The 18,210-nt window shown below is 37.3% G+C and overlaps 1 protein-coding gene across 1 annotated transcript in view; it reads right to left on the bottom strand.

The window, feature by feature from the left end:
• Positions 1–102: 102 nt before the first annotated feature.
• Positions 103–18,210, bottom strand: part of LOC130562417 (rho guanine nucleotide exchange factor 26-like) — a 32,348-nt gene continuing 14,240 nt past the window's right edge. Inside the window, exons 9-15 of the mRNA XM_057347366.1 lie at positions 17,954–18,028; positions 17,781–17,870; positions 15,319–15,473; positions 8,058–8,267; positions 2,246–2,316; positions 1,783–1,884; positions 103–739 (exon numbers count right to left, since the gene is read on the bottom strand). Of these exons, the coding sequence (XP_057203349.1) occupies positions 597–739; positions 1,783–1,884; positions 2,246–2,316; positions 8,058–8,267; positions 15,319–15,473; positions 17,781–17,870; positions 17,954–18,028 (846 nt within the window). The 3' untranslated portion in view covers positions 103–596. The remainder of the gene's footprint in view (positions 740–1,782; positions 1,885–2,245; positions 2,317–8,057; positions 8,268–15,318; positions 15,474–17,780; positions 17,871–17,953; positions 18,029–18,210) is intronic.

Below are 18,210 nucleotides of genomic sequence, written 5' to 3'. Positions count from 1 at the left end.
TTTACAAACACACATGGATTGGTCACAGGACACGTAGTGGGGTAAACCTTTAAGGAACCATCGAGACCTCAAGGAATGAAATATCTTTACACTTTAAATGCACATAAAAGCATCTGGTATATAAATCATACAGGATTACCTTGCAAGTGTACACATTCAGGTTAGCAGATACATATTTACATTTGGTATGATTTACAACGCCTCAACTCCTGTTTACATTCCCTGAGAGTCAATACAAAGTGTGAACATTCTTAACATTTTTGTGTGCCTATAAAACTTCACTTTAAACTATACAACATGTTAAGTTCACATATCATGCAGGAGTGCTCTGAATTAAAATATTACAATGAATCAGTGTCACTTTGGATTAGTAAAAAATGGCACATTATTGCAGAGAAAATTATCCTTTGTTTTATCCCTCGTATTTCAAATGAGTTCTGAGCTCAGCCAATAATCACCAGATTTATATAAAAGCATCATTTCATATGGTATGATTATTGCGTTAAGCGACAAAAGTGTTTTTTGTTCTGTAGTGGATAGAGTCCATCCACAGTAGTCTTCATATGCATTGTGAAGGGGCAGGGGGTAAAACAGACTCAGACATTGGTCTCAAGGCCCTGCAGACGGTCCATCCTCTGCATGTTCTTCTCAATGGTCGCCTGGCAGGTGATGTGCTCGGCACACTCGGAAAGAAACCAGCCCCTCTCGCCATCCCGCAGACGCTCCCCTTCATACCAGCCTGAAACACAGCCAGATGTCAGTTCAAGCATTAAGAAATGTGTTCTGCCAAAATAGAAGCTCACTTAAGACATGTTGTGCCAAATGCGTATATGTGTTCTTCTGTTGAAAATCAAAGGTTTTTGAAAAATATTTGGGCTTTTAGGACTAGGCATTTCAAGCTTCAGTAAATCAAATAAAGGTAGTCTATGATACTATATGCTGCTTTTTTCCTTATAGGTCATACAGGTTTGGAACAAAATTATTAAATTAATTATTTTGATTTACATTTTTTGTTGAAGTATTGCTCGCATTAAATATTTTTCACTACAAATAAACACTTCAGTCTTAAAATCAAGACTCAAGTCAAGTCAAAGTTTATTTCTAAAGCACTTTTTAAAAAACACCACGTGTTTAACAAAGGGCTGTACATGCATAAAAGAATATATGATAAAACCAGTCGATAGAAAAAACAACAAATCAATACATGGAAGCAGCTCTCACATAGTGTCAAATGCCAAACTGTAAAAATAAGTTTTGAGACTAGATTTAGAAGACTCGTTGTGGTTTTTGTAGTACTGTTTTTTTCGAACTCAACTGCTCTCCTTTCACGATTATTGTTGTGAAGAGATCATCAAAATCTCTTTTCAGAGCAGGATGAAATGTTCAAAAATAAAACAGGCGGCTTTCAACTATCTTTTGTATATTTAATGCCCATTAAAAGATTGAAGGGCTCTTTGAAGCCCTATCCCGTGAGCCCTGCCCTTTCATCATGAAAGCCAACCATCGAGCACCAGCTCAAGTGAGACCCCTACTTGACCAGCTGACCGGCGCCATCAAAACAGAGACCTTCAGTTAAGCATCACATAAAAACACATCCCTGCGGTGATTCTTTTTTGAAACAATAATCATAACACATCCATTAACTACAGACCAACAGCAGAACTAACACATTCTGTGTAACACAAACACTGTGATTTAAGAGATCATAATCTGAAGAATCTGAAAAAAGAAAGCAGATTCTGAGCTTTAGGGAGGAAACATTTAGGGAGCAGGTGAACTCACCGTCAACTGTCTGGGAGACCAGCACAACATCAGCCACCTGCAAAGAGAGCTCATCCGGCTGCCTCGCTGTGTACGTCCTTGTCACCTCCACCTGCATGGCATCTAATAGAGAGGATGACATCACACTTGATGACATCCAAGTGCCTTTGAAGTGGAAGCATGGCAATTTATAAGATTGTAATCAAAACTATGTAGCCATTTTTTGTTCATAAAACAACAATAGGTGTTAATAAAAATAATGAACAGTTGCTGTTGTATCACTTGTAACTTAATTACTTGACTAGATTTGACATTTTAACATGAAATTAGGTTTTCACATTTTCTCATGATAACTTGTTGGCTTGGGTCCCCAGGACACATCACTAGCTGGTAAGTGTTATGATCAGTATCATGTGTTATGGTTATTGTAATACACCTTTCGACCAGAGTGTGGAGCTGTTGGTCTAAATGTGGCTTTACTCACTTGTTCTGTCCGCATTCTTATAGTCACTGTAGTTCTGTCCCAGAGCACTGATCCACCTGGCCCTCTCATTACTACCAAAAAAAAACAAATACATCATTAAACTTTCATCAGCGTCGTCTATGATGTAAAAAGAACTACGCACTGTAAACAAAAACATTTAAAAGCAGTGCAGTCCCTTCATCGTTCTGCTCCATTCACTGATACACACCTCCAGACTCAGGTAATGTTACCTTGAGAAACTTGACCCTGCCAAAGCACTCACAGTACAAGAAGCTTCTGTTCTTCCTTCTAAGCCCTTGTGTTTATTCAGTGTCAGTGAGAACACACCACCACAGTTCTCAAGAAAGAGAAGACACGGCATATTTTTTAGACTCTTTATCAAATTGATTCCTAAAGAAAGAATCGGAGCTGCGTCATACAGTCAAATTCAACATCGATTTTACCCAGCTGATCACTGTCCAGCTTTATCACATGCAAGAAAGCGTCTGGGGTGCGTGACCCTGTCCATGCATATGTGGAGTTTTGCATTAGACTTGCACTGAATACAGAGATCCGAATACGAGTCGGACAACGGGATGCTGGGCCTGACCGCAGCGCACACAGATGCCGCTCCAATTTCTCATCTAATCTCACGATCTGAGCTGACCAGCTGTGTGAGTCATTGGCTCGTTCTGGTCCCATGAACAGCAGAAAGGGTCATGAAGGCCCATCGCCTCTACCATTACTGGGACAGTTGATGCTAATGAGTGTGATATGACTCATTCACTGAATAATTACTACAGTTCATATTTCGATCCGCATACACCACAGGCCCCCTTACATGGAATTCACCAAATTGTTTCTACAGTAGACCTAAATGGACAAACTGCTCTACAGAACACGTTTCGTAAATACGTTATCGTAAAAACGTGACGGCATCTTTGTCCTGTGTCAGCCACCGCAGTGCTTCGAAAGGGAGGACCTTTAAAGGCAGAATAGGTGATCCCGTCCAGAAACATTTTTTGTCACGCTGGTTGGAAATCTCTTTACATCCTGATAGCAATCAAGAAGTATAGTGGTCAAATAATATTTTTATAATAACATATCGTCTGTGAAAGGCGTAGGACCAAAAAACGTTCTGGCCGAACGCTGTGACTGCTCATGTGTACATTTTCAGCCAACCTATTTTGCATACCACTGCGCACGCTGTTCACGCAGACATCATACGTCATCAGCGCGCTCACGTCCGCTGTGTCAGTGTAGGGAGAATGGCGGACAATCAGCAACAACCAAACTTTCTGAGTTGTCGGTTCCCTGAGGAACCGACAACAAGTCAATCTACAAAACGAAAGTCAGTTTTTAAAAAAAGAAGTGAGGAAAAAACGTCTGGATCATGAAAGAGGAAAAACGTTTACACAATGGAGAAGGCTCCGGCAGGCTAAGGGTCTGAAAGACGATACCATGGATGCTCTCTCTCTTTTGGACAGGTATGTAAATGCTTCGAGAAGAATTTAATGGATTTAGTTTGTTATTCTTTACGTGGATTGACGAAATACATTCATGTGTTTGGAGGAGACGTGGATTTGGACGGCAATTCGCAAAGAGGGTGGGATTATAATTTCAGTACTAGCAGGCTAAAGTTAGCGCCTTTCCAAATCAACCACTCCAGCTTTAAGTATCGTCTGTGCCAAGTTCCCTGGTTGAATTTCTTCATATACCGGTACAATTTACAATCCTAGTATGCAAAGATGTACATGGATCATTAAACACATGTAAAAGAAGAATATTCAAAAAATTCTTAAGACAACTTGCATAGTGCTTTGGCATGCAAAACACACCGCATCAATACTAGGCTGTTGAGGTGTTTACTGACAAGATCACGAAGTCTTGTTTATTAAAGTAAAAGCACATCTACTTCCGATTATTCATGTAGAATAAATAGTACAGGTCACACACCCCAGTTTAATACTTCACACACAGTGATTTGTTTAAATTAGCGACCCTAGTGACACATTCCTTATGACTAATTTAATAATGCCTTTAAAAAGAAAAACTACTTATTAAATCTGAATACTGTTATAAAAGAAACAATATAACAGTCAACCACCATCCATTCTTTATACATCTAATAATTGGACAAGCACAAAGAGCGTGATGAGACAGTTATAAAGATAAATATGTTCAAATGAGCCCTCAGCCGCTCTCTCCAGGGTGTCTAGTGAGCGTGGGAAGGGCAGCTGTCTTTTCACATCCCTGGAATTTGAGCACACATGATAACAACAGGTAGCACTCGCTTTCCTACTGCTGTGCATTACACTAGTTGATGACATGAAGTAAAATTTCAGAATGATTTACACGGAGTAAGATGGGCTGGGTGGAAAGAGAGAGAGAACAGGACAGTCATAAATAATGCCAAATTCTAAGCACACAAATATCAGTTGTATTTCTTCGCGGTGTTTTAGATGAATTCCACTGCTCCCTTATGTGTTCTTAACATAAACTTAATGCGTAAAAGAAGCTCTGTCTAAAACAATAACTTTATGTTCAGTGTTATGTTCATGTTCAACAAATTAGTTCCTTAAATATAAGTAAACAGTCAGCAAAGGGATTCTCCGCCAGTGGGCCAGAAAACACAGGTCTGTTCTTGTGAAGGCTTGTGAAAACCATGAATAAAACAAAAGAACAACGTATTAAACTCTGCTTCACCTATGATAAGAATAAACATGGTTTGTGCAGACTATACTATGTGAATTATCGGCGTATATAATTCATACAGTATATAAAGAAATCTTAACTAGACCAACCAAATTTTCAATTTCCTATTCAGCCCTATTGTTTTCTATGTTATGCAGATCATTATCATATTAACGCATTTCAATGTTTGATTTTGCATTAATGTACAGTATGTACTGAGACTCTTACAACACCAGAGAAACCACCAACAAAACCCTCACGTCATCATTATCTGGTCGAGTCTCCTGCACGCTTCTCTGCTTCAACACGCTCTCACAAGCTTTCATACAGCTGAGGGCCAAAATTCCAGACCTATCACCTCCTTTAAAGATGATTTAAAATAAAGTGAAATGTCAATGAGAGCATCTGTGAACCTGTAGAGGCTATAAAGCCTAATCACACTATTCATACTCCACCTGGAGGCAAAAAGAAAACGAAGACGCATCCATAAAACATGAACACGTTAGGAAAAACGGCAACATGTGGCCTTTTAAATTCAGATAAAACCAATACATTATCTTAATCATTTTACAGGGGGTAGAGGTCGAGCATCTTTGAAAATACAGTAGTGACGGTTACTGAATACTCAAAGAGGCACTTAGTGGGCAGAAAAGGAGCAGAGAGACTCGAGCTCCTGACAATATTTGATCGCCTAGCAACGGCTGGAACAATGTACCGTCCCTAAGGTACTACAGTCGAATGAGCACAGTACAAAAAAAAAACCTGGCGCTGATGACATCACAATGGAGGACCAAAGAAAAAAGCTTTTTTTAAAAGGGAGAGTTGGGGGATTACCATTTGGATGACGCGTCTACACAGAAAGTCAAACTATTATGAAGGATTTCTTATTGAATATGCCCCTCTCAGCAGAATGAATGGTGTGCGTAATTAGACACTACGTAGGGTGGAGCCTTTAGGGTGGACGGACGTCCAGAAATGTGGAAGAACTTGTCGTGTGCTGACGAAAGATCCTCGAAGGAGCTACAGTCATGTGGACTCTTCATCAGAACCCATTCAACATTCATACACACTACTGAGATGTACAGCAGTAAATGATCTATAGGTAACAGATACTTTTTTAAGTCAACAGAAAGCGGCTTTACAAAAAAAACGTTCAAATCTTTCATAAGAGAACAATGAGAGACTTTGAGGGAGCAAACAGCGGGTCTTATTACCTTTTAGCTGTAGATGAAATTAAGTCACATAATATCCAAAGGCAATTTCTCAGACCGCTTCAGTGTTTATTTTATTTTTAAGATGATTTTATTTGCCATATACTTTCACAAACATCTACAACACGTTTGTGATGGCAAAACCCATTGCATCCTCTATGATCTGGCTTTTTATTTTATTTGTTGAAATGAAGTGTGCCAAAGTGTGGTCCAACTGGACACGGCAACATAAGGAACATTTCAACAATAAAAGGCCTAAACTGCCAATATGTTATAAAAAAAAACTGTTCGGTAACTATGACTTCAATTTGAATGAAGCACTAATCTAAAACACCTATTTTCTTGGCTGCCTGAATAACCGCGAAGCGTCACAAGTAGGTACAGGTATTTGTGCACAAACAGTAGTTTCATCGAAGTAAAGCTAGAATTATAATTCCGATACAAAAGCAGATTAAAAGCAAAAATAAGATCTTCATAATATACAATCCTTCGCTTTAATCACTGAGAATGACTTATAAAACGAAACAATTTCACAATTTGTACACTTGTGCATCAACACACACATATATCGAAGGATTCAGAGTAACTGACCCATATCTGGATGGTTTAATTAGATGCCAAAGGTCTTTAAGTGTGCAACAAAGAACCGTGTCATTCCTCAGGGTTTTAAAGTAAACAGCTTTATGGAGGCTGTCTGAGCCAGCCAGAAATTACTTCTTTGATTCGTGGTGCATAGTACAAATTTGAGAAACTTTTCAACAGAAGAAACTTTGGGAAGAAAACCACAGCTATTTGAGAGGGGAAATTGAAAAGAAGATTGTTTATTTAAGTCAAATATTTGCTCGCACTATCTGATGTTGAGCAGGGAGAGAGGGAGGACGGGTTGCTGTGTGTGCATTCAGAACTGTGGTCCTTACTGGTCATACAAAATATTTGCTGGATAACATGAACATATGGAGTCTTTATTCGAAGCGGTCACGCATATGATGTCCCAACCAAGAGCACATATGACAACCTATGATTACACATCAATAGCCATTCAGTATTTAGTAACCTGACTCGCCATGATGAACAACAGTGAGAAATACAGAAGACTTAAAAGTACAGTAGGAAACGGTTGCGTCAAACCGTGACTAATATAAGCGGATTTCGAAAAAGAAAACGCTTCAAAAGGGGACCTCTTTAAATGCATTCAATGTTTTCTGGCTTTGAAATGAAAGAGGAGGATTATTTCGGAGAGATGAGAGTGCAGGAATGATACAAATGTGCAGCTGTTTCAACGCAGCCATGACAAAAATTCTAACTTCTGTTCAATTCTCCACGTTCCATCCTCAGTCCTCAAAACAAGAACGGAGACAAAACCTGTTCTGCTGTCATACACAGACTAACAAGCTCTTCAAATGTGCATATCTCTGTTTGTCATAATTAATGTGATTTATAGATGAAAAATGTACTTTAGCATCACAAGCTAGTTCCAAACAATCTGTTCTAAAACCACAAACCCGTGGTAAAGGGACAAAGGGCGTGGAAGATTGGCCAATCGGTCGTGTCAACTTAATATCTCTCTTAATGTTCCGGTTAATCTGTGGTTGCTTTATGTACTTATGTGGAGTGATGACAGGTGGGTAGATCATAAAAAGTCCCCGTCAATTAAAGTTTATGTCAGCACATGTCTGATTTACTGTAATATCAAATCTCAAGGTAAAGTACAGAATAACTGGCAGCATAATATGACATTGGAATCTCTTGCGTAATTGGAAAGTGAAAGAAACTTCAGCTAAATGCACCCTAAAGAGCAAGTCAAATAAGGGCATTTTACTGAGTTTAGAATATCTTGCCTGAATAATTAAAATGGTTCGATAGAAATATATCAAATAAAAAAATTGCAGAAATGCAGAGGTAATGAATATTAATATGCAAGTACTTACAGTAGCTCCGCCCCCAAGATCATAGTCACGTTGTCTCCGGAGTGGTTACTGCGGAATCTTATTTGAAACAGGTGACTGGCCACATTCTGTCGTGACGTTAACATTCCCGCCGTGGCACGTACCGGAGAAAGATTCAGTTCTTCTGGATGACACGACTCCACCCTGATTTGATCCCTTAGTGCGTAGTCTATAACTGTATAACTCTCCTCACTGGAAAAACACACAGACAGAAAGACACATATTTAACAAATATTTTAAATATAACGTTTGATATTAAACAAAATTTTATTGAAAGGCAACCATTTGCTGAGTTTGTAAAACAACGTCTACTGAAAGTGCATTTTAACTAAAAGTCAACTGTTTTTGATGTGACAAAAGAGCGGAACCCAGAATATTCTTGTAAAATCACAATGCACATGACGAACATTTGTGACCCTGGACCACAAAACCATTCATAAGGGACAATTTTTTGAAATTGTTCATAATCTGAAAGCTGAATAATTAAGCTTTCCATTGCTTGTTAGGAAGTGACATTATTTGGCCGAGAAACAAGATACAAAATCTGGAATCTGAGGGTGCAAAAAATCTAAATATTGACAAAATCGCCTTTCAAGTTGTAAAAAAGTCAACTTTAAAGTTACTGTATAGTGTTACTAATACTAAAGAAGTTACTAATACTAAGAAGAAACAGGTTCGTTTTAACACTCTCTATTGGCTTACCGCTGTAATGACCAGTGTTGTAATGTAATGAAGTAAAAATACTTATGTACAGTACTTAAGTATTTTTTGGGGAGTTTCTGTACTTTACTTGGGTCTTTATATTTCTGTAGACTTTTACTCCACTACATTTCCTGAACAAAATGTGTACTTTTACTCTCATACATTTCCCCTAAGCATGTTCATTACTACAAAATAAAAGCATAGAAACAGAACTGAAATAGACGAGTCGGCGTTCCGGTCACCATGACAGTGCTGAACCAATCATTGGTTAAAGCTCAATGTGCAAGTGATAAAAGGTGCTCTCCGCGGTTAATTTCAACACAAGATTTTAATGTGCTGCTTCTTTTAAAGATAAACAGCACATTTTTCAGTTTCAATGAATTATGAAATGACTGGGTTGTTACTTTAAGGGAAATGCAAGGAAAGAAAGAAGTAAGGACCAGACAGATTTGTTCTGATTTTGTTCTAAGTTGTTCTCTGTGAGCGAACTATTCTTTTATAAAGTTATAATTTATAAAGTAAAGTTATAAACTTGTATTTTGATAATTAGCAATTTGGCAACATGTTGTTCCAGATAAAACTACCAAGCATGAGACAGAGCTTTTTCAAAGTTGTAAATTTCTATGTTAGCACCATTTTTGATCTTTATGCTAAAAAAAACATTTTTATTAACAACATTTGCTTGAACTTTACTTTAAACTACTCAAGTCATATTCTAAAAGGTTACTTTCACTTCTACCAAAGTAATTATCTGGCAAGATACTTGTACTTTTACTCAAGTATTGCTTTTATTTTATACATCACTGGTAATGACGTTGTGGAGATGAACCCAAAAGCTGAAATTCTAAACTTTACATAGATACCAAACTTGAGTGGGTAAATCCCAAAGAGCGGAGTTTGCGATTTTGCTGCATCCACTCACAAAAATAAAGTTTTGATATATTTACGGTAGGAAACTTACCAAATATCTTCATGGAACATGATCTTTAATATCCTAATGATTTTTGGCATAAAAGAAAAATCGATAATTTTGACCCATAGCCTACAATGTATTTTTGGCTACTGATTCAAATGAAGAGTTTGGTTCCATCCAAAATGCGATAAATCCGTTTTTTTATTGTGCATTCCAATTAATATCAATCAAACTGCAGTAGGTTTGTTTTGATTTAAGCCATAATAACCAAAACATACAGCTATCTAACACAATAAAACATAATAAAAACATCATAACATAATAAAAAACATGATTTTTAATAATTTGATCTCATTTTGGAACCAAACTCTGCAAATATACCTGTGCGACTTATGACTGGTTTTGTGCACCAAATATTATTTGTCGGCTAAAAACAAATCTTTCCATTGGGTGGAGCCGCCAAAGGTTTATTGTTATTGTGACAAATTTAAAAGCCAGTCCTCAGCTCTTACATGACTCAACCTCCTAAAGTCAACAAATCAGATTTCAGCCCATATGCCTACACATCCCATGATCATCTGTGGCTCATTACATTTTCATACAGTCGCTGATCTGAGCTTTACTGAGCTAGAAGATTTCTGCCATCTGGAAGTGATTGAGAGATCTGGTTTAGCCAGGTCTAATGGCCCGACACCAGCCAGACATGGGTCTCCTGGACTCAGCCGAGACCCATCAACAGCCCCTAACTGTACAGCTATAACATCACACACATGTGCTCTGCTCCATGAGTGTGGACTACTGAGCTATCATGACATGTACAAACACACATCCACATTTTATCATACGTTAGGGGTGACCTCAGGAAGAAGCTATTGGTTTCAGTTTCAGGTCACCAGGTTACCCATCAAACCTTCTTTTTCTACATCAGTCAAGACATTAACTCAGAACAGAATAAACAGATGTGTCATTTTTCCCAACTCTCTACTATATACTATTAACTAATGCTATTCTTTTGTATGTGTGTGTGAGTGTGTGTATAAAACTACACAATAGTCAAAAATCAATAGTGTTAAAGGGATAATTCACCCAAAAATGGAAATTCTGTCATCTTCAACTCGCCCTCTTGTCATTTCAAACCTCTATGACTTTCTTCAGCGAAATACAAAAGAAGATATTTTAAAGAATGTTGGTAACCAAGCAACCCATTCACTTCTATTGCACTGACACAAAACCAATGCCAGTCATGTGTACCACCGTTGTTTGGTTACCAACATTCTTTAAAATATCTTTTGTGTTTTGTAGAAGAAAGCAAGTCATGTTTGAAATGACAAGAGAGTGAGTAAATGATGACAGAATTTTCATTTTTGGGTGAACTATCCCTTTAAAATATGCTTCATTTCATCATGTATTTTCTTTTACTTTTAGGTCAAATATGACACTTTTTAGTCTCACCCAGGCCTGTACAATTTGATGTGACAAAAACGGTTATTTTTGTCGATTGTTGTATTTCTATTTAACGTCTTTTCTGATAACTGACTGGTCTGCATGCATTTATATAGGTATTTATGTGTAAGCAAGTGCTATTTATAAATTGTTGTAGTGTGCCATGAGTCAGCTCATTTTCAGCCAGATAATAAACTGTGTTTGTGGAGAGATAATTGAATAATTGGAATCAGATCCTCCTGTTCAGTTCCTAAATGTCCTCTGGGCTCGGCCCTACACACTCACAACATCATTTACATTCCACTGGGTGAGAACAACACATCTCTTAAGTCTGCAAGTAGCACAGTAAATCAAGAGCTCAAGAGAGAGAGAACGACTCGGGAAGAGATAGATTAACTCAAATGGGCTATAAAACTGTTTAAAGTATAAAATGAGAGTAATCTAAAGTTGAGACACCTAAGATCAAATAATTTGAATGTCAATGTAATTTATTGAATAGCATTCTTATCAGTGTTTACACTTATAAGTCCGCCGACAGACAGACGGACAATAAAAAGTACACTTGAGTCTTGCCAATACAGTATTTCTGTAAATGAAGAGTTTGGGTCCAAAATGAGATAACTCCGTTTTTAATTTTTTTCAGAAATCATGTTTTTTATTGTTATCATGTTTTTATTGTGTTAGTCAGCTGTATTTTTTGAGTTATTCTGGCTTAAATCAATCCATTATCTCATTTTGGAACCAAACTCAAGAGAGTAGTGTATCCACACTCCACATGTTTCTCAGTATGAGGGTCAAAGACGTTAATATGTCCGCATCAAAAGAAATTTACAAAAGTGATTTAATGTCCAAGCACATTAAATGTAAGTAAAATGTCTACTTTATGGTTTCAACTAAGTTTTTGGAGACTAAAATGTCAAAGTTCGGTTGAAATAATGTTACATTATCATTCAGTGTAAAACAATATTTACTGTATGTACAAATTCAAACAACATGCTTATTCTGACTAGACTTGTACATATTCAAATACATAAATAATAAGGGAGAATATTACATATTATTGTGTTAAAAATGAGTACAAAATTCTTATTGACAAATGGGCAAAACCTATAGGATAGTGGCAAATAAAAAAAAAAGTAAAATTACAACTACTGTATGTCATAAATTTATTTTTGTTGTAAATATGCCTGACAAGATTGTTACACTGAATGACAATTTACTGGGCGTCTGTAAATAAGGGAAAATGTATGATATTTATTTTTTGCTCAGAAAAACAAAAACAAAAATGCAATTAAATTAAACACAAAACTTTTTCATTTTTTTTACCGCCGACTGGACACCCTTTCTGACATCATATTAAAGCTGAATATTCCAGCAGCATCCAGCAGATAGTTTTTCTTTCTTTCTTTCTTTCTTTCTTTCTTTCTTTCTTTCTTTCTTTCTTTCTTTCTTTCTTTCTTTCTTTCTTTCTTTCTTTCTTTCTAAAGCACAATTTAATACAACTGTTGTTGTCCAATGTGCTGTACAAGGATAAAAAGATATACAAAACACACCCAATATATATCTACTACACCAGTGGTTCTCAAACTTTTTCATTGTAAGGCCCCCTTTGTGTTAAGTGCATCGCTTTGCGGCCCCCCGTATAAAGACGTATAATCTTAAACTTAGAATTTTAATTAAACCAAAAACATTCAGTTATACAATGCTGGAACCTCAATTCTTTTGGTTGGTGGTGTCATTTTTCTGATGTTTGATTGCATAAAATCTATGATAAATTTCTATATTTCATAAAATGCCACAAATTCTGTGGCCCCCTGGATCCATCTTGGGGCCCCCCAGGGGGCCACGGCCCCCAGTTTGAGAACCACTGTACTACATATCCACATTTTATCACACACACATTTATCAGAGCATTAATCTGATGTTCCTTAGCGCTGTAATGACATCCTCTCCAGCAGTCAAGAGTTTGCTCCAGTGCCAGGGAAGCAACAGTCGCACACGTACACGCATCTCATTCATGTAAACACACACATACACAGGCCTGTGTTCTGGTATGAAAGGCATGCTGTATCTGAGTAACAACACTGTAACCATCATGTCCCCGGGAGCAGGATGAGGTCATGGCTGTATAAGTTTAACACTTTGTCCTAACCAGACCAGACGTGAAGAGTTTCCAGTGACAGCTATTTTTCTGTCCGGAATGAAAAGAAAAATGAAGGGTGACAAAATCACAGCCAATTAGAGTGCTTGGGTGGATCCTATATTATATGGGATTTGCTACCGTATATAGTACTCAAGTGTTTCTAAACATCCACAAACAGTTTGTCCTCATTCAGTTTTAACACACAAGAGGACATGAGATCTGGTGAGTTTCAGTGTGGGCATGAGCTACGTCGCAGAATTACAAACCAGACAACAGTTGTAACACTTAAGGACAATGTTCCGAACATCGTGTCCCTTTCCATTGTCTATGAAGTTGATAAACAACAATTACCAAATAGAAATCAAGTTGATTTTACTGTCCATGTGTGTGAATGTGTGTATGGCAAGTAGTGATATCCACGAAAGAAGCGTAGGATAAACAGCAAGCTGCTTTCAAGACGGTGTTACATAACCATTTTGTAGAAAATGAGTGAAAACAGGAGAGCAAGAGACAGAGAGAGGAAATGAGAAAAGGGATCGAGTGAAGGAGTGGCGTGGCGTGCTCGGGTTTGTTTTGCTGCAGATCTGTGCTAGTAGCGTGACTCGGCCTCCCCTCACATACTGTACAGACCACATGTCAGAATAAACACCACACACACAGCTCTCAGTGCTAAACATCAGGTTCAGATGATCGAGAAAAATCTTTTTTCATTTTTATACTCAGACAGAGCTTGTGGAAATGTAAACCGTATTTTTTCCAGGAGGTTGTCCCCTCATGATGTGCAGAATGACTCCAAAAAATTACGAGAACAATAACAAAGTGAGCTCTACTAACTGCATAGAGACAGACAGACGATATGCAACAGCAGGGAGAAAACATACAAATAAACCAACACAACATGCGATAGAGCAACACAGATTACACTATAATGAAGCACAATACTGCCTCGATAAAAAATATATAGTTTTACTTAACATTCTAAGGAATGAATGTCAATTTTTTTAAGCGATCCAAAATAGTTCAATTAAAAAAAAAGTAGTAGCCTAAACAACAAAGAGCAAATAAATGTCCTAGCATGATGGACAATGTGTCCTAGCATCAATCACATGTTGCCTATTTTTAGAAATGGTAGTAACAAAGAAACAATGATTCTGTTTCAAAATATATCTGCCAATAATCAGTATCGGTCGATAAAAGCAATTTTTCACACTATCGGGCGATAGTTTAAAAACAGATGATGTCTAAGGTTGATAATATCCCGTCAATCAAAAAAGGACAGGAAAGTGCAATAAATGTGTGCTCTGTCTATAGAAAATGTTAAGAAACATCACCAGTTTGATGTTAATAGTCATTATATTAATTAATAACATTCTTAAAGTTAAGAAACATGAATTAAATCTTCAGAATTTTGTTAATGCGAGTTAATATAACCACTAAATTATCGGTATCGGCAGATATCACTCTGAAAAACCGGGTATCCGTATCGGTGGAGAAATTTAGTGTCTGTGCATCTTCAGTATGAACATTAAAATACTTTAATAAATTGATTTTTTATCCCATTCAACTCAAACTCTGAAGAACAATAAACTACACAATTGTATTGGAAACAGGAAACAGTCACAGCATTTTAGTACACTGTTCTAAAAAACTACCTGACGCTGTGGTTAGGACAAGAAAAGAAGGTCTTAGATCAGACAAAAACATGCCCGAGGTCTCGGCTCAAGAGGCCATTTTCATCACCTGCCAGTTTATCTTAATACAGAAGCCAAAATTCTGTCTTGTAAGTTATTTTCTTTCCATTCTTTCAGCAAATATAATTTTTCCACCCCCTTCAGCATTAGCAATATAGCAAACATTATCCTACCTCTAAAACACAACCTAAAGCCACCCACACATAACAGGCTATCTTCATCCCACTTCAGCCCAACAATTTCCTGCACTCTGCAGTGTCCTCAAGGCCAAGGGCACAATAACAGCAGGGGTACAACACAAGCACATCTTGGACACAGTATGCGAGCTTTCATTTGTGGTCTCCGGCTCACCTTTTCTTCCTTGTGACAATGAGGACATCGTTGAAGAGGAAGAAATAGACCTGCTGGCGAGACATCCTCTTGGAAAAGATCCCATTTTCCTCTACGAAGGCTGTTAGCTCACTGCGCTTCACCATCCAGCGGGAGGACGACACCAGTGGGAACGGCTGCAGAGAGAAAGTGTAAAAGAGATTGAGAACCAGAGGAATTAGCAATGTTTCAATGTAACGCAGATGAAGTCATAAACAGACCAAGTAAAGATATTTAATGTGGAATACATACATGTACATCATTTATATAATCCTTACGTGGATTGCCATTCCTTATCTTTTTTTGATCATTCTTGCTTTACCCTAAATTTCTATTATACTTTATTTGTCTATTGCCATTTGTTTTATTTCGACACCAACAGAAGCAGAGCTTCTATTTTTGTTATATACAGAACCATACACTATAATGATATGAAAGGTGCTGTGTGTAATATTTTGGAGGATCTATTGACAGAAATGCAATATAATATACATAACTATGTCTTCAGAGTTGTATAAAGACCTTACATTATGAAGTGTTATGATTGTATTACCTTAGAATCAGCTATTTCTATCTACATACACCGCAGGTCCCCATAACATGGAATTAATGTTGTTTCTACAATAGCCCTAAACGGACAAACTGCTCCACAGAACACGTTTCGTAAATACGTTATTTCTTTCAGCAAAGAACCACCAATAGTGCTTTGAAAGGGTTGGAGTGAGCCGTTGGTTGCAATTCGCAACATCGCCGCTAGATGCCGCTAAATTTCATACACTGGATATTTAAATGCTACAAAATGACAACAACATTCATAGTCTCTCAGATTATGGTGTCTCTTACAAACCAAAATATAATGCAAAATATTAAACAACACAATTCCATATATTGGAACCAAGTGCTTATATTTTTCAATACTGTAGGTGAACATGCAGTTTCTTTTTATTATAAGTACATTGTAATATTTTGTTAACAATGTATTATTGTACATATTTTCAAATATATATTTGATCATTATTTATATTAGATTATATATTTGATAGATTATATATTGACTGTTAATATATAGGAAAATATATTTTCCAAGGTAGTTCTGTCTGTGAGCTGAGAATGCTTGATAGACAGGAATGATTTACATTTAACAAATTTCAAACATTTAATCATAAACCTTTAGCTAGAACTGTGTGTGTGTGTGTTCTTGCTCTTAAAGAGCGAGCAGACGGGTGTGAGACCAGCTGACCTTCTAACAGCTGGACAGAGCAGAGTCTCCAGATTATGCAGAAACCTCCAGACATCTGCTAGTACCAAACGTGCCAGCAGAACTTTCCCACACTGCTCACACACACTTGTAAATGACAGTATGGGAATGTGTGTATTACAGTGTGCATGCAAGTAAAAGTGTGAACCACACGTGTGCACACATGCAGTGTAAAACACAACAGGATCCACTTGCTTCTTGTGGTAGGATGCATAACTGACAGTCTAAACTCTTGTTAATCCGGGTGAGAACAAAAAACATCAGAAAGTTGTGCTCACACAATACCCACCCAGATCCTTTCCCTCTGCAGGGCTTTGAAAATATCAAGCTGGATTAACCTCTCAAAATGACTTGGATTTGTGCGATTCGGTCGATCTAAGAAAGATCTCAGCTGTGACGTTTGTGTAAACACAATAATAAAGTTCTGCTTAGTGGTAAAGTTCAAAGGCAGGACACATGTGCTCGACAGAATACGGTGTTCAGCAGGATATTACTTAAGAGTAGAGGAAATATGTTCCTATAATAGTTGTGTGATTGTGTCAAACTATACAAGTAATACTTGCGTAGTGACATGCATATCTCTGCAGATCTGTTTCAAAGTTCTTCATCAGCTGGTGTTAGAGATTCATTGTCAGACAGATACCACAAAGTCTTAGAACCTGTTTTACAAACATTTCTAATTTTACAGTTTTGTCCTTTTTTAGCTGAAGCTTGTCTTGTTTACGGTTACTCATGGCATTGTTCCACAAATGAGGACTGGATACTGTACTAAAATGATGTGTCAACAGGACCTGTATGATACTAAATGTACAATGCAAAGGCAATAGAAATGATTTTTCGGTTTTAGACGAGTTGTCAGCTGGTTACCAGAATTTAATTGTTGCTGTGACATGTGTACTCAGAGCTGATGACGCTTAAATTCTTGCAATTACTGACTTGTTGACAATGCGCGACTGAACATGTGAGCAACTGGATTTGCAATCAAAACAAAATTGCAATATCTGAAGATACACTATAAGTAAGTATGACACAACATTGGCTCAAGCAATGTTATGCAACACTTTACATAACATCACGCGTACTGTTGAAGAACTTAAAATGGAATTTGATCCACAATCAAAGATTCATGAACAATCCTTACCTTTCTCATACTTTGTATTTTTCGCATAAACGCATCCTTTCTTACCTTAATTTTAAACTCCAGCTGGGAATTGATGGTGTACATCATTTCTGTTCTCTCCATGGTACGAGCGCCCTCATTACATTTCCTCACAAGCTGAACACACGCACACACACAATAGATGTTGATTATTAACCACAAATACACTTAAAAATAACTGCTGTTTCACATTGTCTCACCTTGCTGACAACATGCAGGGCTTTCTTACAGGCATCGTAATGCGGCGACTCTTTGGGTGTCTTCTGGCATATGGTCTACAAAAAATCATCAAAACGGCTTTATAGAAATGATTTTTGAAGTGTTGCTGCTTGTGTACACTGCTATAAAGCCCAAACTTTTGTTTATCTAATTGGTCCATTGCTCCTCAAGTTTTTTTAATGTTTTATCTCTAACACAGTGTTCTCGAATTTTCTCTCACGCTTGTCTGATATTTCCC

The sequence above is a fragment of the Triplophysa rosa genome, linkage group LG12 (genome assembly GCF_024868665.1).
Source record: "Triplophysa rosa linkage group LG12, Trosa_1v2, whole genome shotgun sequence".
Lineage (NCBI taxonomy): Eukaryota > Metazoa > Chordata > Actinopteri > Cypriniformes > Nemacheilidae > Triplophysa > Triplophysa rosa.
Note: the sequence above shows the minus strand (reverse complement) of the source record. Positions and strands in the feature narration are given on the sequence as shown.